Source organism: Telmatherina bonti (genome assembly GCF_933228915.1).
Source record: "Telmatherina bonti genome assembly, chromosome: 16".
Lineage (NCBI taxonomy): Eukaryota > Metazoa > Chordata > Actinopteri > Atheriniformes > Telmatherinidae > Telmatherina > Telmatherina bonti.
The window spans coordinates 10873421-10899798 of NC_136614.1; the positions used below are offsets into that span (position 1 = coordinate 10873421).

At 38.3% G+C, this 26378-nt stretch overlaps 4 protein-coding genes across 4 annotated transcripts in view; 1 reads left to right on the top strand and 3 right to left on the bottom strand.

The window, feature by feature from the left end:
• Positions 1–1846: 1846 nt before the first annotated feature.
• On the bottom strand, positions 1847–6654 carry LOC306767631 (gap junction Cx32.2 protein-like; the record flags this gene model as incomplete). The annotated part of the gene is made up of 3 exons (XM_079255705.1): positions 1847–2497; positions 3239–3372; positions 5808–6654. 3 exons carry the CDS (start codon positions 6652–6654, stop codon positions 1847–1849), a joined length of 1632 nt encoding a protein of 543 aa, XP_079111831.1.
• Positions 6655–10866: 4212 nt separating this feature from the next.
• Positions 10867–14416, bottom strand: LOC306767632 (gap junction Cx32.7 protein-like; the record flags this gene model as incomplete). Its single annotated transcript, XM_079255706.1, has 3 exons — positions 10867–11469; positions 13946–14131; positions 14288–14416. 3 exons carry the CDS (start codon positions 14414–14416, stop codon positions 10867–10869), a joined length of 918 nt encoding a protein of 305 aa, XP_079111832.1.
• Positions 14417–19573: 5157 nt separating this feature from the next.
• On the bottom strand, positions 19574–24160 carry hsdl1 (hydroxysteroid dehydrogenase like 1). Its single transcript, XM_079255255.1, has 5 exons — positions 23785–24160; positions 21319–21764; positions 21042–21125; positions 20454–20630; positions 19574–20329 (listed from the first exon to the last, which is right to left on the bottom strand). The coding sequence occupies exons 1-5, from the start codon at positions 24002–24004 to the stop codon at positions 20261–20263; spliced, it is 996 nt and encodes a 331-aa protein (XP_079111381.1). The 5' UTR covers positions 24005–24160; the 3' UTR covers positions 19574–20260.
• A 306-nt stretch (positions 24161–24466) lies between these two features.
• The window catches only part of tbc1d32 (TBC1 domain family, member 32), a 168832-nt gene continuing 166920 nt past the window's right edge, over positions 24467–26378 (top strand). The window contains exons 1-3 of the mRNA XM_079255902.1: positions 24467–24541; positions 25906–26068; positions 26171–26335. Of these exons, the coding sequence (XP_079112028.1) occupies positions 25914–26068; positions 26171–26335 (320 nt within the window). The 5' untranslated portion in view covers positions 24467–24541; positions 25906–25913. The remainder of the gene's footprint in view (positions 24542–25905; positions 26069–26170; positions 26336–26378) is intronic.

The window sequence follows — 26378 nt, forward strand, 5'->3', positions numbered from 1 at the left end:
CGGTGTCAAGCACATCCGCTCTGTATCGTACCATCCTGCCACTAATGCCTGGCAGAGCATTTCATGCAGACATTTAAACACGCTTAAAGTCTTCAAGAGGAACAACGCCAGTGCAGCAACGGCTTGATACGTTTCTCTTGACGTACCGCAATACCCCCCACGCAACAACGAAAGAACCACCAGCTATGCTGTTCATGGGACGCAAGCTGTGCTCTCGACTGGATTTTCTAAAACCTAGTATTGCTGGAGCAATGCACCACTCCCAAGACACTCAACAGCAACATCGTCAACAGGCCCTGATGACCCTTATTGGGTTGATCCACAGCTGCAGTGGTGCTAAACATATTGCTATTGCTCCTGATATACTGGGCACCTGAAAGGAAGACACACTGTGACAACATGAAAAACCAGAATAACAATAGATATGTGTGTGTGCATGCATATACAAGTCCAAGTGCATATACAAGTGCAAGTTATGAGATGTGAGCGGTGGGGTGAGGCGTTTAGCACCACTGCAGCTGTAGATCTACACACACACACATACAGATAATTTGGTGATCATCTTTCACAAAATATTTCTACTTTTGTTGCCCAGGAACTGGTGCCTGTTATGGTTAATCCCGTCAGCCCATCCTCTCCCGCTCATCTGATTACTCGCCATGCCTTCATGTTGCGCCTGAATTTCATCAGCTTCCCTCATGTTTGGGTATATAATTTCTCATCTCACCTCTTTTTGCTGAGTTGCTCCTTTGCTTGAGATTTCCTCTAGCTTTTTGACTTCCTCAGCTTTGGATCAACATTAAAAGTGCATTTTGAGTTCACTCTTTAGCTTGTCAGTGACATTTCCTTTAAAAGAAACATGTAGATGATTCTTTTTTTTTTTTATAGGTAAATAGACATGGTTATTCAGAAATGGTGATCCAGTTACAATGATGCTGATAAATATGAAAAATTCTCAACATATTTTATTAAACATCCTTTTTTCTTTATGAATTTACCAAGTTTACAATTAGTTACAAACACAAAGAACAAGAAACCATATCAGTATAGAAAACATTGAGAAAGAGGTGCTTATCAATATTTACACAAATGTCAATTCAGCCTCTGAACACAAAGTCACAGCACAATATGCTTATGGATCACCTCCTTACAGATTTGCTTTATCGCATTAAATCAGGATAAAATGTAGTTGTACATAAATACATCCATGTATATATATATATATATATATATATATATATATATATATATATATATATATATATATGAACTGTGAAAATAATAGACTAAAAGTCAAATGACTTTGCTAACAAATTCAATGTTACATTTTTCTGGAAAGATTATATATTATTCTTTTAAGCCACAGTTCAAACACAGTGTGTCTTTTCACTAAATTATGATTTACAACATTTAAATCTATTTTCACTCTTTTCATGGGAGGGTGCTGAGACACTTGAGTATGACTGTACAGCTGCTCTACAAAATGATGATGGTAATCACATCAGAAAACAGAAAGCAAAAAAAAGGGGGAAAATAAACAGGCTAAAAGTTTGCTCCACTGACAATGTAAGCTGACATATATTTATTGCTCTTTTGTGTTGTTAAATATTGGAATATTTAGCTATTTGTAAACATTTTTTTAAAAGTTGGATTTTTTTTTAAAAATGAATAACTTAAGGATTTTGCACAAATATGCATCACTGCATCCTGAAAGTTTTGCTGTTATATTGCCTCATAAAGTAGCAGAATATAACTTTCTGACCTTTTTAAATGAGTCAGAATCATGTTTTTAAAGTGAAAACTACTAGTTACAGTGCTACTTTGAAGAGGATTTATAGAACATCTCTTAGGCTGTGCTGGAATCATGGAGGCCAAGCTTCTGATTTTTCATCAGGCTGTCGCTGGTGAAACGGGGATGAAGGGCGATAGCTGGTGCTGCCACTGTTTTTACTTTCCTTCTGGATGATTGACAGCATGCCAGGTAGAAGATCTCAGCCACGTTAAGCAGAAGAGAGATGCAGGACATCACCAGCATGAAGATGATGAAGATGGTTTTCTCAGTGGGTCGAGACATGTAACACTCCACGGTGAAGGGACATGGCGCTCGGGAGCAGACAATGAGTGGGTCCATGACGAACCCATACAGGTAATACTGCCCTACAATGAAAGCTATCTCCAGAAGGATTCTGAATAAGATGGATGTCATGTAGTTCCGCAGCAGATTACCTTTAATCTTAACATGCCCCTTTTCATCAGAGTATTTTGGACTTTTCAGGACTTCATTAGAGCTGTTTTTCATTTGCTCTCTCAGCTTATTCTCTTGGTGGATGACGTGTATGACATGACCGAGGTAGATGAGTGTTGGTGTCGAAACAAAGATGATCTGCAGGACCCAGAACCGTATGTGTGAGATTGGAAAGGCATAGTCGTAGCAGACATTCTTGCAACCCGGTTGTTTGGTATTACAGATCATTTTGGACTGCTCATCACCCCAAACCTGCAATGTTCAGATTAGAGATTATTGTAAAGGTATGCAAATATGAAATCATGTTCAAAAACTGAAAACGGGTGAAAATGCAGCTAAAAATTCAAAAGAAAGATACTTAAAGACCTTTTAGAAAGCCTGGATACTGTGTGAGACCACTTTAACGGAATACAAAGTGTAAATAGAATGAAAGAATATTAGGGTTTAAACAAGACCATAACATATGTTGTATATATACAACAAACAAACTGCTCTTTTGTTGCAGACATAAATCAGCATTCTCTTCACAAGCATTGCACTGAAAATAAAGTCCAAATTTGCAATAGATATTTAGCAATCTCATTTAAGAAAACCGGTAATCAGAGTGATGAGGAGCAGTTTTTGGGAAATAAGTGTCAACTCAATGTTTGCAGTGAAAATGTATAGAAATACAACCCAACCGGCACAAAACTGGTTCTGCATTTGTACCACTTTGTGGCCACCAGAGGGCGGCATTTCATTTCTGACACAAACGCAGAACTATATATATATATATATATATATATATATATATATATATATATATATATATATATATATATATATATATATATATATATATATATATATATATACGTATATATATATATATATATATATATATATATATATATATATATATATATATATATATATATATATATATATATATATGACATGTATAGAAAATATCAAATGTTAAAAAAACTAAATCATGAAAAATCTGAGGCAGACCTTTTCTGCTCCAGCTCCAAGTACCATGATCCTGAAGATGAAAAGCACGCTTAGCCAGACCTTCCCAACAACGCTGGAGTGGGACTGCACCTTATTCAGTAGAGAGGATAGAAAACCCCACTCTCCCATGGTTGCTGCAATCAAATGCAAAATGTTTCCATATTGCTTTTCCATATTATATAGTAGATTTTATTACTTACATATTACCAACAATGGATAATAAAACAGTTTTAGCTTTAAAAAAAAAGGGGAAAACAAACAAACAATCAAGAAAACAACCCAGGAATAACATATTTTAATGTTAGGGTGTTACTGAGATAATTTACTGTTTATCCCAAAAGTATGGGCTCTCAACCTCCAATCTTCAAATGTTTTCAATGTTTCCCTGCTTCAATGCATTCGACTTATGGATCATTGTGCAATACCTGTTGCTGGATCCATTTAATACGAATCGGATGTGTTGAAGCAGGGAAACATGTAAAACCCGCGGGGCAGTGACTATCAAAGACCTGAGTCTGACCTGCAGCTTTTTTTTCATTTAGAGAAATACAAAAATGTAAAAATTCTGTAGATGTTTGCTGCCTTAAGATTCAAGTCAATAAAGAGCAGCCGATATACATGTGTAAAGCACTTTGTGTTCCATTTTATTGTAGGAAAAGTGCTTTATAAATAAAGTTTGATTTGAATAATGCAGAAAAATGCAATAATACTGCTGTTTCTGATGGCATTTCTAACACGTAGTAATAATGAGACTAAAAACACTGAAAATAAAATATAAGATCTTTACATAAAAATTCATATCCAAGTTGATAAAACTTCAAGGCTGAGTTTGTTAAAATATGAACATTTAATCAGAAAAAACATGTTATAAACCTTGAGCTGTACTTTTTGTGCATATTAAAATTTATTTTTAAAAGATTGCCATACCTTTGGATTTAAAAGGTCTTTTTCCAGAGAAACAGACTCGTCACCTGTAGCGGAGATGAATGGCAGAGTCCAGTGGTCCACCCAAACCTGTCTACCATACCTTGAACTTTAGATTTGTTCCACTCATGCAACAGCACAAGCTGTCACGTTGACATCTGGAAATGATAAATCTCCAGCCGACGAATTTGGGCTGAGTGCTGACTGGAATGGTTGCAAAAGTTAATGATTTACAGCACTTTAAACTACAACTCTGTTACATGTTAACATTTACTGTTCGTTATCATCTCTGATTGATTTTTTTTTCATACACAATTATCAAATTCAGACCTATTTTTCTGATGTGTATCTTCGCAACCAGAGCAAGGTCTGGTACTAAGGGCAGGAACACAATGTTGAATATTACACAATGAACATGAGATACCAGGCGAGGAATAAAGAGTCCTTTTGTGAAAGTTCAAAGCTTTACAATGATATCAATACAGGACATATTCGGCATATTCTTTTACTGTTAAGGATGTTTAATTAGTTTGAATATGTTCATATTGTTCATTTCATGGAAATATGGAGCAGCTTTATATTTGTGTGTATCTACAAGCCAAACTTTAGGACAAAATACTGAAAAGTTTATGATTTCATAGATAACACTCGACTAGCCTTGATAACCAATTATTTTTAACCAGAAATGTCAGTTTAACTGAATCTACTGATGGTTTTCCAATAAAAACAGAAATAATTGTAACAGGAAGCTGCAACAGTGTGTATTTAACTGGGGAACTTTGTGAACGGATGTAGAAAACATGCCAACGTGGTCATTGTGGACATGCTGTCTGAGTTTATCTGCACTTTTGTTCAGATATTCTTACTTCATAGTGAATATGCTGTTTTTTTTTATCAGAGGGGTTAAAATTAGACAAACGGCTCAAAGGATGACGCAATCTGACATCTGACAGAACAAATCATTCATTTTTGATTCTAGGAAATAATAATTTACGATTATATGAACCCGCTTCTCGGCTAACGAATGCAGGGATACATGGGACCCTTAATGGGACCCTTAATGAAGGAACTATTGATTGATTGAAATACTCATTAGGTGAAGCTGTATCATCAAGAAAAATATCTTATATTCCAGTAAGCTGTCTTGTTATTTTGGTGAAAAACTTGCTATTTTACTGAAAGAGATGAATGAGACGGTCATTTCTTCAACTTGAATCATTTATTAAAAACAACAAAGCATAAAAAATGTCTCATCAGTGGAAGCCGACGCTTCACCACAATCATTGTCATCATTGTTCAGCAAGCAAATTTCTCCAGACAAGCTCTAAATAATGAACATGACAATAACTTAAACAATATTCTGCTTCCTCATACAGTCACAGGTGTGTATAAATACATCAGTATTGCACAGGTTCATTTGTAGATTTCTGTTTAACAAAAAGGTAAAAATCCAGCATTGTGCCACTAACTTGTATTCATGATTACACAATGACAAAGCTACTGATACACATCTTCACTTCAGTCCATTGAATGTTTGAACAGGATCCTTGGGGGCAAAAAATGTTAGATCATAATCTGTATTTTAATGGTCACATGAGTATTTTTTAAAACCACTGCTCAGCAGCTGTTTATTAAACTCAGTTTAGTAGCCGTTTCTCCTCTTTGGCTCCATCCAGGCTTCCTCCGATGCTGTGGTTGCTCTCCAGCTCCATGTTCATCTTGTTTTGCTTGAGCGTGTCCTCTGCTGTGGGCCACCTGGAACCTGACAGACTGGCAGGGTTTTCTGCTGAAGTGACCCTGTGAGCACGACGCCTGGAGCCACACCTGACCCTGGTGCAGATCAGGTAGAACAACTCAACAAAGTTGAGCAAGAGAGAGACACAGGCCACCACCAGCATGAAGATGATGAAGATGGTTTTCTCGGTGGGCCGGGACATGTAGCACTCCACGGTGAAGGGGCAGGGTTTCCTGGAGCAGGGGAACATGGGGACCATGACGAAGCCATACAGGTAGTACTGCCCCAAAATGAAGGCAGCCTCGATGAGGATCTTCACCACAAGCTGGGTCAGGTAGCTTCCCAGCAGGTTCCCCTTGATTTTCAAGTGTCCCTTTTCATCGGAGTATTTGGGTGTTTTGAGCTTTCGGGGCCCCCCGGGGCTCGACAGCTGCTCCCTCAGCTTGTTCTCCTTGTGGATGACGTGCATGGCGTGACCCAAGTAGACCAGCGTTGGTGTGGAGACGAAGATGATCTGGAGGACCCAGAAGCGAATGTGCGAGATGGGGAAGGTCCTGTCGTAGCAGACGTTCTCGCAACCAGGTTGTTGAGTGTTACAGACGAAACCCGACTGCTCGTCACCCCACACGCTTTCAGCACCTGCTCCCAAAACCATAATCCTAAACAGGAAGAGGACACTCATCCAGATCTTCCCAATCACTGTGGAGTGGGACTGGACTTTTTCCAGTAAGGTTGACAGAAATCCCCAGTCTCCCATCTTTACTGATGATGTTCAGATACGAATCTGTGTAAAAAGGAGAGGAAACGGTATTAATGGATCAGCTGCAATGATTCAAAACCACTTCTTGTTACTCAAACTTTAACTACACACTCAGAAATAGAGGTACCAGCTTGTACCTAAAAAGGTACAAATGCTTGTCGCTGGGGGTGTACTCTTTTGAGAGACATTTCTGTACCCTTCAGTTCTGGTCTATTTTTGTACCTTATCAAGTTCAACCTCACCTTATCAAGTTATGTTTTTTTATGTTTCCACAGCATTAGGCCTGGTCCATGCAATTTAGAAATATTATCTTATCTTTAATCTAGAAATAATCTTCAAAAACTCAAAATACTGAGCAGCCATACACTTAGTTTGCAGCATCTGACCTTCATTGTCTGGTGTAGTAAATGACTGTTAAGTAGTACTACTGTCATCACTCAACTCTGCTCTAGTTTGTAACATTACAGCCATTAACATTACATTTTTCAATGCTGCAGGTACCCTGATGGTCGAAATGGTACAAATTTGTACTTTATGTCACTTTGAACCCTTTTTCGTACTCTGAAGGTGTGCTTCTGGTCTCTTAAAGACCAGTATTGTACTTTGGAGAGAACATTTCTTTAAAATGTACCTATAGGTACAGAAATGTCCTGATCTTGAACCTCTATTTTTTAGAGTGTACAGCTTATCATTTGATCCATACACCGCTCCATGGAAAATACATTTTTCTGCTCTTGAACGTGGCTGCCCGACAAGGAAGGGGAAAAAAAAATCAGCTTCTTGAGCCTCGAGCAAATTGATCAATATGTTCTGCAAACAACATCTGAATGGAAGCTTATCATCCAGGAAGGAAAGCTGCACAGATCAAACTAAAAGGAAAAGAGGGGAAAGACCTCTTACTAGAAGAAAACATTAGGGGTGGGAAAATCAAATCGAATCGATTTTTTTGTTTCACAATTTTAAAATCGATTTTTTTTTTGTTAAAAAAATTGATTTAGTTTCAATTAAATAAAATGAATCCACTATAAAACTTTTGTCACATTTTTTATTGTATATATTGATCCTTTTACTTGTCTTCTTGGGCGTTATAGCAACAGAATGATGGTCTGGCTACTGTGTTGTTTTCTCCTCACTGAAATCAAGAAAAAAATACGAGCAAAAAGAAGTTTTATAAAATAAAAAAAAATCGTTTGTTTTTAATCAACAAAAATCATCAATATTGAAGAATTTTGAGAATCAAAATTTAAATGGAATCGGCACCCAGAAAACAGAACTGAATTGAATTGAGACAAAAGCCTTTCGTCACAGCCCTAGTAAACATACAAAAGTGGATAATTTGAGGGATGAAATGAATAAAATAATGCATGAACAAAACAACATGAAGCCATTTCAAAAAACTCAACATCTAGCTGTAATTTGTAAAGTAATGATTTCTTTGTCTTAGAGAAGAAAAAGGGCTCCGACTTACCTGCTGACCTGGTCAGAAAAGACAGTCTCTGGTTGGAAGTGATCACTAACTCTAGTTGGACCTTGGAGTTTTGTGCTGGGTGAGGTCTCCGGGACTCATGAGGGACCAAATTATGCAACACACATCTGGCTTTTAGGTCACGTTGTTTCCGTCAGCAAAGGAGGGCTGAAGACAGATACTGCCAAGAGGACCAGCATGTAATAATTGACAGGTGCTGAGTGTCCGGTCCAAAAGCCCGGACCAGTGGGTTTAAAAATGATCACACTAAGGTTGATGAACTGACATGAATATTAATAATCAGAATCTGGAGTTAATTTCCAGTCACGCTGAAGCATATTGGTGACTTATAAAGCCTCATCAATAATTTAGGATTATACAATGTTCAGACATGTAATTTATTGATATTCTCTGTGTGAAAGGAGCTTGCAGATAACGTTCAACCAGATAATCTGTTCTCCACAGTAATATGTGACTCAGAATCACCTGCGTCCAGCTGGAGGCTTCACCAATGTTTGGCCAAGTCGGAGTTTCAGGAACCAAAGTTTAGTTTTGCAGAGAGGAAGTTATCTTCCCAATTTTCTAATTGTCTCAGTCATATCAATAAAAAAAAGATGTATCTTTGAAGTTTAAAGGTCTCGCTGGTGGAGAGTATCATGTTTCTAATTAGAGATCCTAATTAGATGCCTCAACTGCTTATGAAGAAATAATTTTGGCTTTATCCTTGATTTTTTAGTAATAAATTAAAAAAAACAGTTAAAAGGAGTGAAAACAGTCTGTTTTTTATGACTGATTTCTCCTGATTCATGTTGAAAATACACAAATTAGCTCCACGCAAGTCAGAATTTAATGTTTATTGAACAAAAAAAGCAGCTTTACAATATAAACATGAACTAAAAGTATCAAATTTCTGATCAAGTTTTTTATGTATTTAAAATTGTTGCTCTTTAGAATGTGAAAAAGAAACAAAAGGCTTGCTTTGTGTATTTCATGATGCTAACGGCTTCTTGCAGTCAGTTGAAGCAACACTTTGCATGCGAATGAGTTGTGTTTACTGAAGCTGGACATTCCCATCTCTTCACACCACCTCCACCCTGCAGCTACGGCGAGCAGAAACACTGGAACTGCTGGTGTGAGGAGTTAGGACTGATTAGAGGAGGGGTGGGCAACTCCGGGCCTCGAGGGCTACAGTCCTGCAAGTTTTCAGAGTTTCCCTGCTGCAACACACCTGACTTCAATCAATGGCTAATTAGCAGAATGCAGAGTTTAACTTCAAGCTCTGCATTCTGCTAATTAAGTCTGATGAGCATCCGGATGTGTTCCTGCAGGGAAACTCTGCACAGATCACTGAGGAAATTCATCAGGTAAGGAGTTAAAATGGACATTCTCATAATTTATTTTAAATGCATTTATTATGTTTCCTTAAAAAGAATTTTTGACTCAAGTTTTTTTGCACAACAACTTAAATGTTTTGACTTTAAAAAAAAAAAAAAAAATAGAACATAACTCAATTCAACTTTGTTGATAAAACCCTTTAAAACAACCTTTGTTGAAACAAAGTGCTGTATATCTGGATAAAGCAACACAATAAAAATGAAACAATTAACAAGGAAGTAAATGATGTATTGTTTATCATTTTAAAAACGATAAATAATTTAAAAGAATAAACATTAAGAAAAATTCAAACTATAAATTAAATCAACCAAAAGAAACAGAAACTGAGCCTCGTGCTCGGTTGAAAGCCGAGTGTGTGTGTGTGTGTGTGTGTGTGTGTGTGTGTGTGTGTGTGTGTGTGTGTGTGTGTGTGTGTGAGAGAGAGAGAGAAACGAGACCTGCGAGGGTAAAACATGATACCGTATCATCAGTCTGTGTTAGTATGTTTCTCTTGAGGCTTTCTCTCTGTTGGAATGCATTGATGCAATGCTGCAGCCTTATTCAGAGCAATCACAAGTAAGTGTCTACTTCAGTGGTTCCTAAACTGGGGGTCAGGCCCCCCAGGGGGGGGCCAGTGTTATGACAAAGGGGGATCTGCAAGGCTAAATAAAACTTGGGAGTTTTTACATTGGATAAATTTGTAAAAGTACTAATAGGAAATTAGGATAAATCAACGAGACTTCAAGTCATAAAAAAAAGAGAGCAACAACTATGATGGTGCATATCTGTCCCTGCTTTGCCAGTAATGGTAACAATGTGGGTAATAATGAGACCATATTCTTTTGCATGTACCAAAACGTTGTTCTCATTTTTTTAGTCTGTTTCTTTGTTTCATGTGATGGGAAAGGAGACTCTATATTATTCTCATCAATGAAAAGGGGGCCCTGCAGAAAAAGTTTGGAAACCACTTGTCTACTTTAACCATTTAAAGCCCAACCAAGAAAAACTGGGGAGAAAAGTCCAATTTTCAAAATCTATATTCTGTCATTTTAACAATGTTAAAAGATTTCTTTTTTTTTTTTTTTTTTAGCATTTATTACTGTTATGTTATAGATAAACTTTATTTTATTGTAATCTTCTGTTTCCTAGTATCTATTGGGGCCCGGGGACAGACATCAGATCATGTACAACAAGGCTTTAACAGTTTCTCCCAGAAAGTGATGCAAAATATCTCAGCTATCAAATATGAAACGTTTGGCTACATGAGGTTAACTCATAAACTTTGCATATATCAAAATAATTCCCTCTAATCCATCTTAATCCTTTAGACTGGGAACGCGTATAACTCTGCCTGTTAGTCAGGCCATGTGTCAGATCTGGATCTCCTCTGTGCTGCTCTCACACGTCACGCTTTTAGCCTCCTCTCCAACCCTTCCCTTCATCCCTTTTACCCCTAGCTTTCGTCCTTGAGGCTCCAACTCCAGGTTGACATAATTCTGGATCACGTCCACCCTGCTTTTAAACGCTTTCTTCTCTGAATTTGGGGGCGTCACCGGGGTTACGGTGTAGTCTTGCCTCCTCGCCATGCACTCCTTCAGAGCTTTCACACACAGATAAAACAGCTCGACAATGCTGAGTAGGAGCGAGACTACAGCTGCAACCAGCATGAACCAGATGATGACAGATTTCTCAGTGGGCCTGGACAGGAAGCAGTCCACCTTGTGAGGGCAGGGGAAGCGGGTGCACACGTAGCGAGGCTGCAGGGTGAAACCGTAAAGAAAGTACTGACCCACAATAAATAACGCTTCCAAGATGATCTTGGCAAAAAGATGGAGGACGTAACTGCGAAGGAGGCGGCCGCGGAGGCTGATCTTCCCGCTGCTTTTGGTGTACTTGGGGACTTTGTAGACCTTTCTAATGAAGAGGCTGGTCTGATCATCCAGCTCCGCCTGCTTCTTCATCTTCTCTGCCAACTAAAATCAAAAGAACAGGAAGGGAGGAGTCAGACTTTTCCATCAATCACAAGAGCTTCAGGCATTGAATTTAGGATAAGAATGGACGCCTGTTTCGTTCCACATCTGCACACCTACAGTTCCAAACAGCAGAAATCTTTGTGATTAATTATTTACATTTTATACTGGCTAATCTTTAAACATAAGGCCAACTTGAGCATGTACTACTGCATGTCGACAACTAAAACAACCTTTGGCCCAAAGACTGCTGGGATAGGCTCCAGCTTCCCCGCGACCCGTCATTGGACTCAGCGGTTTAGATAATGGATGGATGGATGGACAACTAAAACACTGATCAGGCTTTCGAGCAACTCTTAAAGCTTTGTGTTTTTGAATAATTGATGGCTCACAGACATCCATTATGCACATTCCTGGAGCTGTCGATGGCCTGCAGCTTCTGAAGGCCGAAAAAATAATTTCACAACTTTTTCCCAACCAGAGCATTAGCAACAGCTTCATTTTTAAAAGCCACTGTGCCATCAAAAAGAGTTGGAAATGCAGAACTTTAAGGTCAGAAAGTTGGATGATGCTACTTTAAAAAGCACTTAATATGGTTAAAATATCAGAATGCAATGGCTCACATTGTGCAAAATCACTGAAAGTATTTCACTCATAAAGTTCCAACTCGTAAAATAAGTTAATGTTTATAAATAGCTATATATTCCACTATCTGATAACATGGGAAAGCTATTATATACTATAATATTTCTTTATTTGGACCAGTTGTAGGTCGTTGTTCCACCAGTTTGCAGGTTGGCAGCCTCTGTGCTAGTCTCTGCGGCGTGACTTTGTATTTGGAGGCTGAATGTCGAGGTGACTGGATGTCCAAGATAAAATTGGCAAATTGACTTTTGTGTAAATATTCCAGTTGAAAACACCCCTTTCTCATTGTTTTCTACACTGGTATCTCATTCGTTGTTTGTGACTGGCTATAAACTTGAAGAATTCTAAAGGAAAAAGCATTTTTATTAAAACTTGTAAATTTCTCATTTGTTTACTTTGTCTTCTAATACATAAAGCATTAATATAAGTCAGTTTCTGCAAACTGACCTTGTAGAGAAAGTAACATAAGCAGGACATCAAACTAGAGTAAACATCAGAATGACTTTCACTGGCTGGAGAGAGCTCGGAGAAGAGACAGGATGCTAAATTTGCTGTCTTTAAGGAGCTCCCAGGTCTGAAAATCTGCCAAAAGTTCACTAGTATTGTTTTAACTTCTTTAAGAAATTTTGTTTAACAATAAACCATCAAGTTATAATGACACCGTTACTGGTGTTCATCAGGAAACTGCCTTATCAGCCCATCAAATTAGAATTTTGAATAAAACATTTTGTATGTAACAACTTAAAATGTAATATGCTGTAAGTGTTTATAATGTACTGCAGGTGTTTTTTAATATGTGTTAATACTTTTTAATAATTCAAAAGTTGCATTAATTGATCTTTGGCCACAAAGGAGCTACAAAACTTCCAACGAAGAATTTCTTTCTTTCTTTATTTATTTTTTACAAATACCTGGAAAGATTGGGGAAATTCTGTTCAATTTACTGTTTGCACAATTGAACTAATATATAAAACATTTATTATAGCTTCATTGTTCTAGATTTTAGGTTGATAAGTATGAAGAAGAATGAATTTAAACCTTGTTTGAAAATCAAACGAACATATTTGAGCAGGATTATTTTTGACATGCTGAAAGTGTCTGAACAATCGAATAACACTGCTACACAGAAGGAGACTTTTTTCTTTTATTTATTTCTTTTAAAAATCTTTCTTAAATGTGTCGATGTCTGTCCACAACACAAACCACATCTGATATGAACCCCTTAACCTTTTTATAACACAACTAACCCTTTTTGGTTGCCTGTTTCAGGCTGTCTGTAGAATGCATGTCAATAATGTACTCTTCTTTGCCTCGGTATTGTTATACTGAAGTGAACATAGAACCCATTTAGCCTACTTTTGTTTAGGCACGTATGTGAGTTTAGGAATTAGAGGAACTGGTGTGAAAATGTGTCACCAAAACTCAATAAAAAGGGCTGTAAAGCTGGAAATGTCAGAGAAATGGTCATAATCTAAAACTTTGTGTTGGTGCAAACCAAAGAAAACCAGTTGGATGTAAAACCAGTCCAGGACTCTAAACCTGATTGGGCTCTGATCAACGCAACATAATGAGGCGGTCTGGTGGCAAACCTGCCTCATAGGAACGATTACAATCAGCTTGAGTTGTTCAAAGTCAGATGGAATCAGATGGACCAGCATCTGACTGCATTAGAAAAGGTTTACATGATATGTTCCCTCTGATCTTTACAAACATGTTTTGTTAACCTTAACAGGCGCTTGCAAAAACCACAGGTACAGATTTCATCGTCCTGTTTCCTAGAAGGGACTAAATAAATGTCTGCCTCACAGTGTTGATGGATTCAGTCATACTCCACCTTCTTCTCAACGTGTAGAACGTGGAGCACGTGACCGAGGTATAGCAACTTTGGAGTTGCTATAGCGATAATCTGAAGAACCCAAAATCGAACGTGAGAGATGGGGAAGGCGAGGTCATAGCAGACGTTCTCACAGCCGGGCTGCTGAGTGTTGCAGACAAAGTCAGACTGCTCATCCCCCCACACCTGGACGAGGAGAGGGATTACTTTCATAATGTGTTGCTGCCTTGTATTTTACATTTTTATCTTTGCAGCTTAAACCTTTTAGTTTGCTTTGACATGTTTTTAATGTGGACACCAGAAATGACTCATATTTAACTCCAGGGGATTTAATCATCAGACCTTCTCAGCACCAGTGCGCAGAACCATGATGCGGAAGATGAAGAGGACGGTGAGCCAGACTTTGCCGATCACTGAAGAGTGGCTCTGAACTTTTTCCAGGAGGCGGCCCAGGAGCTCCCATTCTCCCATTTCATTTGCCGTTTGCCCTGCTATCTGTTTGACACGATAAATAAAACATTATGAAATACATATATAGTCATCAATAGCAGGAGTACTCGATTCGGTTCTACAAGGGCCACAATCCAGCAGGTTTTCCATGAATCCACGCTCCAACACGACTAACTCAAATTAATGAGTTGTTGTTAAGAACCTGATAGGCTGTTGGATTTATTTATTTTATTAAGGTGTGTTGAAGCAAGAATACATAGAAAACCTGCTGGATTGTGTCCCTCGCAGGACTGAATTGGTCTGAATGTTAAAGGCAAGTTTTTGTACAGCGCATTTCATGTGCAAAACAATTCAGCGTGTGTTAATAAAACATTAAAAACATTACAGAATATAAAAACAATCACATTAAGATATTGCAAAAATTACAATAAAAACAAACAAAATGACTGAATTGAATTAAATTAAAATGATTAAAAGACGGTAGTCTGGTCTAGATGGTAGTCTAGACCAGTTAAAAGATACCATACTTAAATGTGCAGTACTGGTTTGTTTCCTTTAACTTTTCATTTTATTTACTGGAAACGTGAACAAGCATAGGAGTCATTACATACTCGTTGTCAGTTCTTACCATTGTTTACTTTAAACCTCAAAAGGAAAACAAACAAGGAATTGAAAAAGAAAAAAAAAAAAAACAGTCCGCAGACCCTTTCCCGCAGAGCAGAGGGGAGAAAAACAGAGCACGCTGATAAATGCATAATTTATGTACATGAGGCCAAATTTAGATCGTATCTAAAGTCTCTAAATAATACCAACAGGTTAATGATAACAGATCCTTGTTAGCACACCGTCTGTTTACGTTAAATAAACAGTTTTGTCCACTGTGGGCTACATTCCTGCTGTTTTTCCATGTGTCTCTGCTACAACACACCTGACTGAAAATAAACTGGAACCAATAGCTTATCAGGTTCTGCATAATTACTCATTAATTTCATTCCAGGTGTGATGGAGCAGGGAAACAATGAAAACGTGCAGGGCTGCAGCGTTTGTACCGAACCGAGCAGCTCTCTGCTAGCAGATGGTGAGCCTCATGGAAACAAAGCAGTCTCCGGCATCGGTTTAGATTTACCTATAAATACCAAAGCTGGGCCTGAGACGGAGAAGAACTGATCTCTGCAAACCCTGCAGTCTGTTCTGCAGATGTTTCCAGCTTCGCTGGGGTTTGACTGGACTGAAAATCAGTCGCAACAGGTCTGAATCGTCCCCACAGCCCGGCCTGCGACCTTAAAGCAGCGTGGAATAATCTGGAGAATAAAAGGCAGAAACATCCGAAGAAAAGCTCTAAAAAATCTGTAAAGAAAGTTGGAGAACTTTTCCTGAAGACAACTGGAAGAAATCATAGCTTGTCTGAGTGTTTAGACTGTTTCCTGTAAAATAAAGCTGCACAGAAAAACAGACTTTTTAGCTGTTTAAACTCTTATTCTGCTTAAGTTTTGGATTTTAAAATATATTCTCTATCAGGTCCAAACTTTTGCTGTTTTTCAGTCTTGTGACTTTGCAGATAGAAGCCACAGCTTCTGATTTCCAGTCTCCAAAACAGGTTTATCTTCAGGGCAGCAACACCGTGACTGTTCCACATCTTAAACACAAGAATGTGAGCAGTCAGCTTCACTTTGGCACCTGCTGGGGAGATAAGTTTAACTCAACCTGGGAGTGAAATTTGTCATAAAATGTTGCTTTATACTATTTCTGTTCACTCTTTATAGGCCACTCAAGGAAATACTGTGAAATTAGACCTTTTAACCTAAATTGTCCTTCTGGTACCAAGACCTCCATTCTGTTGTTACATCTTTATTAAAAATGTGTTTTATGTGGAAATTGAAAGAAAACAAAATAATCAAAAATAGTCACTTGCCTGATCAAGGGTTAAATGTTTACATTATATGTTTAATTGTTCTGTTTTTATTAGGATTTTTACCAAGCTGTGACAACCCCCCCTCCCATCAGAAAATTAAACTTTTCTAGTCTCTTCATATGGCTAATTTACACACCAGGCAAGTCAAGTTTATTTGTACATCATCAAGTACAAAACAATTCAAAGTACTTTACATTAAAAACAATAAAAGCATTAAAGATGTTGCAATGAAAGCATTAAAAACAGTACAAGGCAGCAAAAAAAAAGGTAAAAAATCACATATAAACCAAACACTGACAGCCAAAACATGAGTCCTACATCATAAATCTATAAATCTGTCCCTAAATGTTATTTAAAACACCAGTTTCATGAACTTGTTGGAAATGTAGACTAATAAATGATATGTTTTAAAATCAACTCACCAGCTGAACAAACTGAAAAGATGGAGAAGAGGTGGAAGAAGCGAGCGATGCCACACGAGGATGATGAGGAGGGAGAAAAGAGGAAATCAGCCGTGTGCTGCTGTTCATTCGCCCACTTATCTGGAAGGACACCGTCCTAACCAAAACAATTTACCCCCAGTTCCAACGCTGAAGGTGAGCGGCTGCTGGAAGCAAAAACTAGGCTGAAGTTCAGCCAAACACACTGTTTTGTCTTATTTCTGAATTAATTCTCTGGAATTTTACTCGACTTACTGATGCAGATTTTTACAAAATGACAGAAGTTACGATTAAGAGACAAATGTGGTTGATTTTAAAGGAGTTGGTATATTGATGGTTTAAAACACTGTAAATTGACAAACACATGAACTTAAAATCTGTGTAACTCAATAAGATTCACTGGGGGGGGGGGGAAGCTGTGTAGCTTCTGGAAGCATGTGGAGGTCGGCAGGACTAGCTCAGACACCTGAGATGCTAAATTTGAGCAAAATGATGGTGATGATTCACTGCCAGCACCTTTTATTCCTCTTATACATCTCAGGAAAATGGAGATAGATAAATATCTTTAAAAAAAAAGAAGTAGAAGAATTCTTGAATATATTTAGATTAAAATGAACTAAGAAGCTACTTAATTAAATCCTCCTTACGACTGTTTAAACCTGAACGTCCAATGAAGTGTTTTGGTTTTTTTTAACAAAATTTTTATATACTTTTCAGCGTTTTTGTTGCTTTTCCTTTTTTATTTGCATGTAAATCTACAATCATCATGCTCAGTATTTCAGAGAGAAAACGTATCTAACCTTTAACCTGGTGTTTAAATCACAGCTTGTACCAAAGCAGGAGAATTCTATCCAGCAGAATTCCTCTGACGTAAGTTTAGCGAGGATTTAGCTGTTAGTTTAGCAGCTCATGAACCAAGTCTTCATCTCTCTCTGATCAGCATGGTGATGGAAGAGTTTGTGCTGCTTTACTGTTTGGTTTTCTCCAAATATGCCGGTGTGTATCGTGTTGGAGCATCTCCACTTTGGTCTGTTTTGTCTGAAGGACATTGTTCCAGAAGTCTTGTTTTTCAGAAGCAGCTTTGCAAACCGAAGCCTTTTTTTTTTTTTTTTTTTGTTAAAGTGGAACTATTTTGTTCATTTCAGGCTAATTTATTTTTATTTCTGAGACCAGAAGGGCTGGGATTGATGGAGTCATTGTCACAAATGGCTTTATTTACTTCAGACTGACCCTCTCCGTAGGCTGTCAGATCAGCCTGCGGGCAAAACAAGTGGATTGAGACTCTTCCGCATTAAGCCCCGCCTCCCGCCACTGCACTACATCGGGAGCGCGCACCGCACCTGCTTTCACCGTCATTGTAACATCTCATAAACAGAAGGATTAGGCTCATATGAACTCAAGAAAAAAACAAAATACTATGTCATCACATAGCATACAGCCCTACATGTTGGAACCTGAATCAGAGCCTGAAAACGAAGTGGAAAACAGCAACCCACAGCAACGAATGCAGCAGGATGTCTCCCTTTGGTAAACTCACCAGCCATCGTTGGAAATAACTTTATCCCACGTTTTCCACCCGCCTGATGTATTTGTACATTCCCTTGTTAACCAGTAGAAGGTAACCAATCACCGAACCTTATCCCCCGGGACGTCACAAGGATTTCCAAGTAGAAAAAACTCTCTAAAACACCGTGTTTTTCGTCGCCATGGAAACCGAATGGAGAGAGTGCTGGAACTCAAACTTAAACTCAAACATGCGTTTAGGTGATAAAAAAACAGTGCCGTTCACATGTCTGATGAGGATTCAACACCGTAACACTGTAGAAAGCTCAGAAAACTCCAAATGCCATCATAGGAACCCTTTAAGAGAAGAGGCTTTCTCCTGCAACCCTTCCAGCCTTTTTCTAATTAGACTTTTGTAAACTTTAATATTTAACATGCTGAGAGCTGGAGACTTTCAGATGTAGCTCTTTCTGCATGGTCCGACCTTCATGGGAACTTTTGTAGCTGGGTTAGATGTTCTGGATGTTTCTCTATGTAGAAAGTTTGACTCCAGATAGTTTGGAGAGATAAAACTCTTCCCAGTGCAGCAGAAAATGTGTCTAATTGATTACTGCTGGTGTCTTTCCTGCATGACATTGCCTTCACACACATCTGCATTTGAAGATCCCTTCTCATCTTTTTACAGGCTGATCATGATCAGCTTATTTGATCTGCATTAGGAAACAGAGTGGATGCAGTTTTTCACACTTTGCTTCTGGATTTTGGCTCATTTTCTCCAACAACTACATAGCATCAGCTTGCTCACGTGTGTTTGTGTGATTTGTAAACAGCCTCTGACCCGACCTGGCTTATCTGAAGCTGTGCAGTCTGTCTGCTCATAGATGTCAATAATTTACAAGCTCCTGATGTTTTAAAGAGGGAAAAAAAACAAAGTGTGCCCATCTGGCCTTCAACCTGTTGACTAAGTTCACTTATCAGGTCGTACGCTGAAAACAATAAACACACGGGTTAGACTGAGACTCAGCCTTCTGAACTTCAACCAGTTAAACTCAGCAGTAACAATGAACTGGACAGACAGGAGGGAATGGAAGACGGGTTTTATTTATTCGTCTAATTCTAACCTGCAACGACACATAAAATAGTTTTGCAACAACTTCACACAGTTTATTCAAGTTTTACTCAGATATATAATTTTAGAGCAACATCAACAAACGCGTCACTCTTCACTGCATTTTAAATCACTCCAGATGACGCTGGAAGCTCGTATTGAGCTGCATTCATCAAACGCTTTCACTCTCCATCGTCACACACTCATACCTGCCTGTAAACACTTTAAACGTATGGCATGCTGGACTTATCTTTCCACCAGCGAGCCAGATAGGCTGAAGACAAAACGAGCGCAGTGTGCTCAGGTTTGTGCTGGCTTAAGAGGATGTAATGTTGCAGGATGGATCTTTTCCATACGTCACTCTACGCTGTTTTGTGACTTTTATTTTTAGTTTTTTACAAATATTGACTGTGCATATTTGTGCCAAATTCTGCACTCTGAGTTGGTTAAAGCTGACAGCAAACACCTCTTTAAATATCACAATGTTTGTTTAGTTCAACTCAGCTCACGCAGGAATGAGGTCAAAGTGTGCGTCTGGAAGTCAAAATAGAAATTCTTTCTTCAGAATAATGACTTTCCAACTAGATATTTTCCTTTTAACTTCTATGTTTATGAGATCATGCAGTTTGCACCTGCAAGAATGATTAAGATTGCTCTTTTTTTGCCTTTCAAACCATGACAAGTTCATCTCTGGAGAGCTTCAGAACCTTGTCATCATGCTGTTTTCTGCCCTTGCAGCGTCGGGATTGGGCAGATTATAATCTATACGCTTTATTAACTCTGCAGCTTCTTTAGAGATGAAGGTCATTTGCTTTAAACGACAAACCTCGATGGCAATGGCCGCCTTGGAAAATGAAAATAACTCAAGCAATAAGATCCAGTTTGTGAGTTTTCATCAGTTCTTAGCTGGCGCTGAGCACCCGTGATCCGAGAACCCAAATGGACTCTGGGATGCACCTCATCAGTCCGAACTGCGAAGGAGAGAGTGAGCAGAAAAGTTGTTTTTGTTTCAGATTCTGGTTTTGTCAGGTCAATCAATCAATAAACTGTTGATCACAAACATGAGGATCACAAGCAGCTTTAATGTGCACTGACCTGCAGCGTATGGGGCCAGTAGCCGGTGGTTCTGTTTGAGACGCCCAGCGTGGAGATGGCATGGCGAGCGTAAACCTCTGGCTTCGGAACAAACCAGCCTTCTCTCGATGATAGCGAAGAGGATGATGATGATGATGATGATGATGATGATGGTGGTTGTAACCTGCTTGAGGCTATCTAAAGAGACAAAACGGTGAAAAATATCACTGCAAAAACTGAAATCCAAGTAAGATTAAAAATCTTAAATTGAGTTCAAATATGCTTTTTTTTTTTTTTAAAAGGTAAGATAATTCTTAGTTTTTATGCCAGAGAATTCCTCGTTTTAAGAGTATTTTTACTTGTTTTGGGAAGTCTTGACAAGCCAAATTTTCTTCTGTTGGCAGACAATTTCTTATTTTAAGCAATATTTACCTCATTTTTGTAAATTTTTTCTTTTTTTTTTTTTAAGGCTGAGTTTTTGCTGTGATGATGAAGTGATGATTCATGTTGCGCCGAAACATTTCCCATTAAAATCTGCTCGTAAATGTTTCCAACCAGTTTGCAGCACCAGAACAGCTAATGGAGCCTAATATGTCACACTCTGATTACCTGGAAGGGGATCAAACTCTGAATGAAGATCCCTCTGCTGCTGTACTCCAGGTGGAGAGCTCTTGAGAAATGATCCAAGTATCCCTGAAACGTTGGGAAAGCAGTCATTAATGTGATGCAGCTTCAGAGAAACAAACAATTCCACCTGAAATTCAGTCTGAAAATAAATATTATCTCCTCAAGAGAGGAAAACAAACGTAAACCTTTATTAAAAACTTCTGCTGTGGATAAAAGATTTGCACAGGATGCAGATGTGTGTGTCGGTGCTCCGTCTCACAGTGAAGGCGGTGAGCGTCACTCTTCCACGCAGCGGTCTGCAGCAGGCAGCTGATGATATATTGACCACAGCGCCTCTGCTGCGCTCCACCATCCCCGGCAGAACCAGCCGGGTCATCAGAGTAGCAACTGTGACGTTCTTATGCACCTGATCCAAGAGGCCCTGCTCGGGCATTTCAATCAGGCTCTGAGGGAAGGTCAATGATTCATCCACACAGTTCACCAAGAAGCCGATATCTTTGCCCCTTATTGCCTCTCGGATGGGCTTGCTCGCCGCGTGGCCCAGAGAGAAGTCGGCTGAGACGACTGCGGTTTGAACCCCGTAGCGTCGGGAGATGGATGCTGCGACGTCTCTAACGGAGGCGTCATCCCGAGTGACAAAGATGATGCTGATGCCGTGTCTGGCCAACTCCTCTGCATACGCTGTGGCGACAGGCTCAGACGCACCTGACGGCACAGAGAAAACATTTCTTACAGACATGATCGTTTCAGCAAGGCCTCACTATGAGAACATATAACCCAAAACCAGAATAATGTCAGATATTGTCCTGGAGGTAAATGTAAGTGTTTCTGAAATTCTGATTTATGCCTGAATTCTTCATATTCACAGCTTTGGAAAAGATAAAAGCAAAAGCACTTGTTCCTCAGTAAACTGAACATCCTTTCTTATTTTTTGAAGGATACTGACAATAGTTTTCTTAATTTCCAAATAAAACTAAACTTTTAGAGCTTAAACTTTAAAGGAAATGACGTGTCAGAGAAGGATGAAGTGTTTTCAGAACATGACAAATTGTGAGACAACAAATCTCATGTTGAAGACAAACTACGTTTTGAGTAAAGGACATTCAGAAATCGGTATCAGGCGGACGGCGACAGCTTTACTGGGTTCTGGGATGCAACTTGGCAGTTTTTCACATCGCTACGGAGTAACTTTATTCCACTTTTTCTGCTCAGAATGAAACATTCCAGCTGTACTTGATCGTTTGTCACTATTTGTCTTCCTTTTGACGTCATTACAGAGATCTTCAGCATGAATCGGACCTTGATTCCCCAGGCTGTGTGGTACGGAGCATTGTCCTGCTTGACATATTAATACAGTCCTTCCATAATTTATCAAATGTTTGTAGGATAAGCATGTGGCTTTATTAATGCATTCTTCACGAATAACACATCTGTTTGACTCCAGCCTTGCTGAAGCACATTGAGGTCATCAGTGATTCTCACTTTGTCAGCTTTTCCAAATCTCTGTCGAAGCAGAAGACAGCTGTTGTTGGATCTAGATCTTGTCAGAGAAAATTACCTTCCTCCAGTCCGATAAATTAAGATTACAGTCGTCTTTTTAAACCACAGCCTGCCTCTCCTTTGCTTCTAAATGAAGGTTTGTTTCTGGCTTTGCTGGTCTTCAGGCCTGTCGGAGCCCATTTCAAACTGTTCTTGATATTGATTTGATCCTTTTAGTGAGAAATTATTTCATCCTTTGCCAGAATGCAGCTTTGTTGTCCTCGCAAAGTGGAATGAGATGTGCTCGTGTCGGAATTTAATTCTTAAATCACAGGTGCTGAATAAAATGCTGTTTTTTTTCCCCCTTTGATCAGATGTAAGTTTTTCTAAAAAAGCAGCTGAAATGTGGAGTCATTGGACCACAGAACACATGCCCACCATTTCTCTGTCTATCTTCATCCCCTTTCATTAAAGAAAAGGCTGAATTTACAAGTCACTCAAATAACTGGAGACTTAAAAAAGGAACAATAATTAAAAATTTGCAAAAGTATAATTTAGTAATATAAGACACTGTTTTTTCATTTAATTGAGTTGAAGAAAGAAAAACAAACAAACAAATGTGTCCTGGACAAATTAGAGCACTTTTCTGTTGAACAGTGGGACAAAATACCTGTCAACAGGTGCAGAAGTCTGACTGAGAGGAACAGAAAACACCTGACTGGAGCGGAAACATTCAAAGATTGTTCAACTAAATATTAGTTTATGACTGATGTAATGTGGAATAAATTATCTGATTTGTTTGCTTTTTATTAAAAAAATTTTCTATTGAACCAGAATTAGAAAATAATGTGATGATTTTCAGAAATTTTTAATTTATTATTACTTTAGTCAATTTCAGCTTATTTTACAGGCAGGTGTTTTTTTTCCTTCTTTAATGAAAGGGTATGAATGAATATGAGGTTTGATGACTTAAAGGTCAAAACATTTTTATGTTTGTGTGTGTGTGTTTTTTTAAAAAACAAAAAAACAAAAATTAGCATGCAATTTTAAAACTTGAGCAACTAATTAGCATTACACTAAACATGATCATATAGGTTTTTTTTTGTTTGTTTGAGAAAAGAAGCAATAATAGCACATGCATTTAGACTATTTTCACTTCATATTTACATAATGCGTCTTAATTAAAATGCACATCGACATAATTTATAAGACATTGCTGTAACAACGTGCTGAGGTTCATTCTTACCAGAAATAACAGCCCAGTCACCATATCTCTGGCTTAGCTTCTTAGATGGGATCATTCTCGGCAAGAAATGCACCCTAACCAAGGTGCAGCAGTCACTGAGCAGTATGACTGCCCTGCTGGCCGTGTACAGAGCCCCGACAAGGGCCAGGGTCTCAAAGTAAGAGCTGCACGACCGAGAAATTTCTCTGTACAGAAACTGAAAGCTGTCAACAGCCGCCATGGTCCACTGACGCTGATTTTACTTGTTTATAATTCAACCAAAAAGTCAAACTTTTAAATGAAGCGTTAATTGACGATTCAGATATAAAGGTACAAAATATTGTGAAAGAAAATCCCAGATAAAATTAGTAAATTTCTTTCAACAGAAAAAGCATCCTGTCTCACCCGGCGAGGAACAAAACATTAAACCACGTGATAACGTACGTCAACGGTGCTGCTTTCAAAGCCCCGCGAGAAAAACGGTCAGAACAGCTTTTTTCAAAGGCTGACGCATTTTGTAATAATTTCTAGTGTCAATTTAATTGTCCTCAGTGATAACATGTGAATTATACATATGTTCTAAGAATAAGCCTAATTCTCCATTACACTGATACATTGGTTATTTTTTATTATGTATATAAAAATGTACAGCTCTAATTTCCTTTGCTTGAAAGGATATCCTTCAATGCACCATTTTCCATAGAGACGCAGCTGTCGTTAGCAAGCGTTCTCAACATGCTACCTGGATAAAAAGCGTTTACCTGTGCAGAAAGAAAAGGTGACTTTCTAATGTTCCTCACATGGTGCCTTTCTGTTGGGATTTTTAGTATTTAACAGTTAATGCAGCTAAATTTAGCTGATATTCTCTCATGTTTGCTTCGTTGCCTCTATTTTTTGGCAGGATGAAGCTAATAAGCAAGGTCACGTGACTTCAGCTCCTGACTATGTTTCAGTGTGAACCATAAAGTATATATTTTTTGAACCATAAAGTATTAATTTGTCTTTAAAGATTTATTTGAGTATGAGAGTGTAAATGAGTACGTTGACAGTTATATATATGTGTAAAAAAAACGCCAGCTTTGCCTGAATGGCCAACTCTCACCTGATGGAGATGAACTGATTGGGAATTGATTGATAATTAAACGATATAATTGATCGTGGAAATGTTTCCCCTCATATCTCTTGATGAAGGGAATATTTGATGTGATCTTTTTTGTAATTAAGACCAAATGAAATGTGTTTATGAATAGCTGAAAATAAAGCGTCATGATTTATTTTAGCTATGAATGAAGATGAACTTATGTCTATAAAATTTCAATTTAAGGTTAAGAGATAATATGAAAGAACTACCCATTCCAAATAATGTATTTCATACCCCTGCTTTGGAGATGATTTGGTAGATTTACTTGTTTGCTTCTGAGTTTTGCCTTTCTGCTGACCCATTTTCTTTTATGGTTAAATATGCGGATACTTTTTCTTTTGAAAGACATTTTTACTCTGAATTCATTCCTTCATTCTTGGTTATATTTTCCTACACAGCAGTATGTGATAACAAAATGAACCATACTATGAGTTATCCACTGCCATGATCACCTTAATCATGACTGGATCATATTGGAGTATCTTTTTAATCCATTTATTTTTAAACAGTTAAAGACACAAACACACAAAATTTCCCCCGACCTTTTATACCAGAAATAACTTTAACAACCAAATTTAGATAGTTAGAATCAACCAGTCTTAGTCAGGTTATGTAACCATGTATACACCTTAATTACTGGGTCTGTGGTGAGTTTTAAGGTCAAAAGTTACAGAATGTGTCTTAAAAGTGCCCACATCATCATGCTTGAGCCATTCACAGACTTTGAATCTGTGGCTTGAATTATACCAAGTTTTAAGTTTTTAAAATCATCGTTTTGTTGTATATTTATATACATACACAAAGATTTATTAATGGCTTTAAAAAAAATCTTCTGCATAGCCTCCTCATGGAGCATCAGTCATAAACTTTGGGCAGCATGAGTCCTGCTTGCACTGCGCAACAAAGCAGCCAAAATTTTTGTCTACATTTGTGCAAATGCAACATCAATGGCTATTTTGGAATAAATTTCTGATTTATTTGTCTCTACTTTCCTACCCCAGCAGCAGAGATGTCTCAGTTGCCTGCTGAAGATGAGGTGGAGCTACAGTCCCTCCTCAAACAACTTTTGAGAAGCATTAGCAACCAGATCTCTGGCGCGCCATCAACTGAATGTGCTGAAGAGATCCTCCTCCATCTGGAAGAGACTGACAAGAACTTCCACAAGTACGGCCGCTCACAAATAATACAACACCATTTAAATGTCTGCAGTTTTTGTTCTCAGTATGTTTCTGTTTGTGCAGTAAATGGTTACCGCTTTGCTTTCAGTTATGAGTTTGTCAAGTACCTCCGTCAATATGTGGAGAACTCCCTGGGGACTGTGGTGGGAGAGGAGACGAAGAAATTAACCGGAGGAGAAGAGCAACATGCGATTGGCTCTGGGCATGACACTTTAATCCACGCTGTGACCCGAAGGACCAGAGACTCAGCTCAGTGAGTGTAGCTTGGGATATTGCAAACTAAATCAGTAAATTTG

Bases quoted from the DNA above. Each gene is read 5' to 3' on its own strand.
- hsdl1 (XM_079255255.1), bottom strand. From the start codon at position 24,004: ATGGCGGCTGTTGACAGCTTTCAGTTTCTGTACAGAGAAATTTCTCGG. The intron at 21,126-21,318 runs GTGAGACGGAGC...CCAACGTTTCAG, and splicing joins TGACGCTCACCGCCTTCACT to GGATACTTGGATCATTTCTC. The intron at 20,631-21,041 runs GTAATCAGAGTG...TTGTCTCTTTAG, and splicing joins AGAGTTTGATCCCCTTCCAG to ATAGCCTCAAGCAGGTTACA.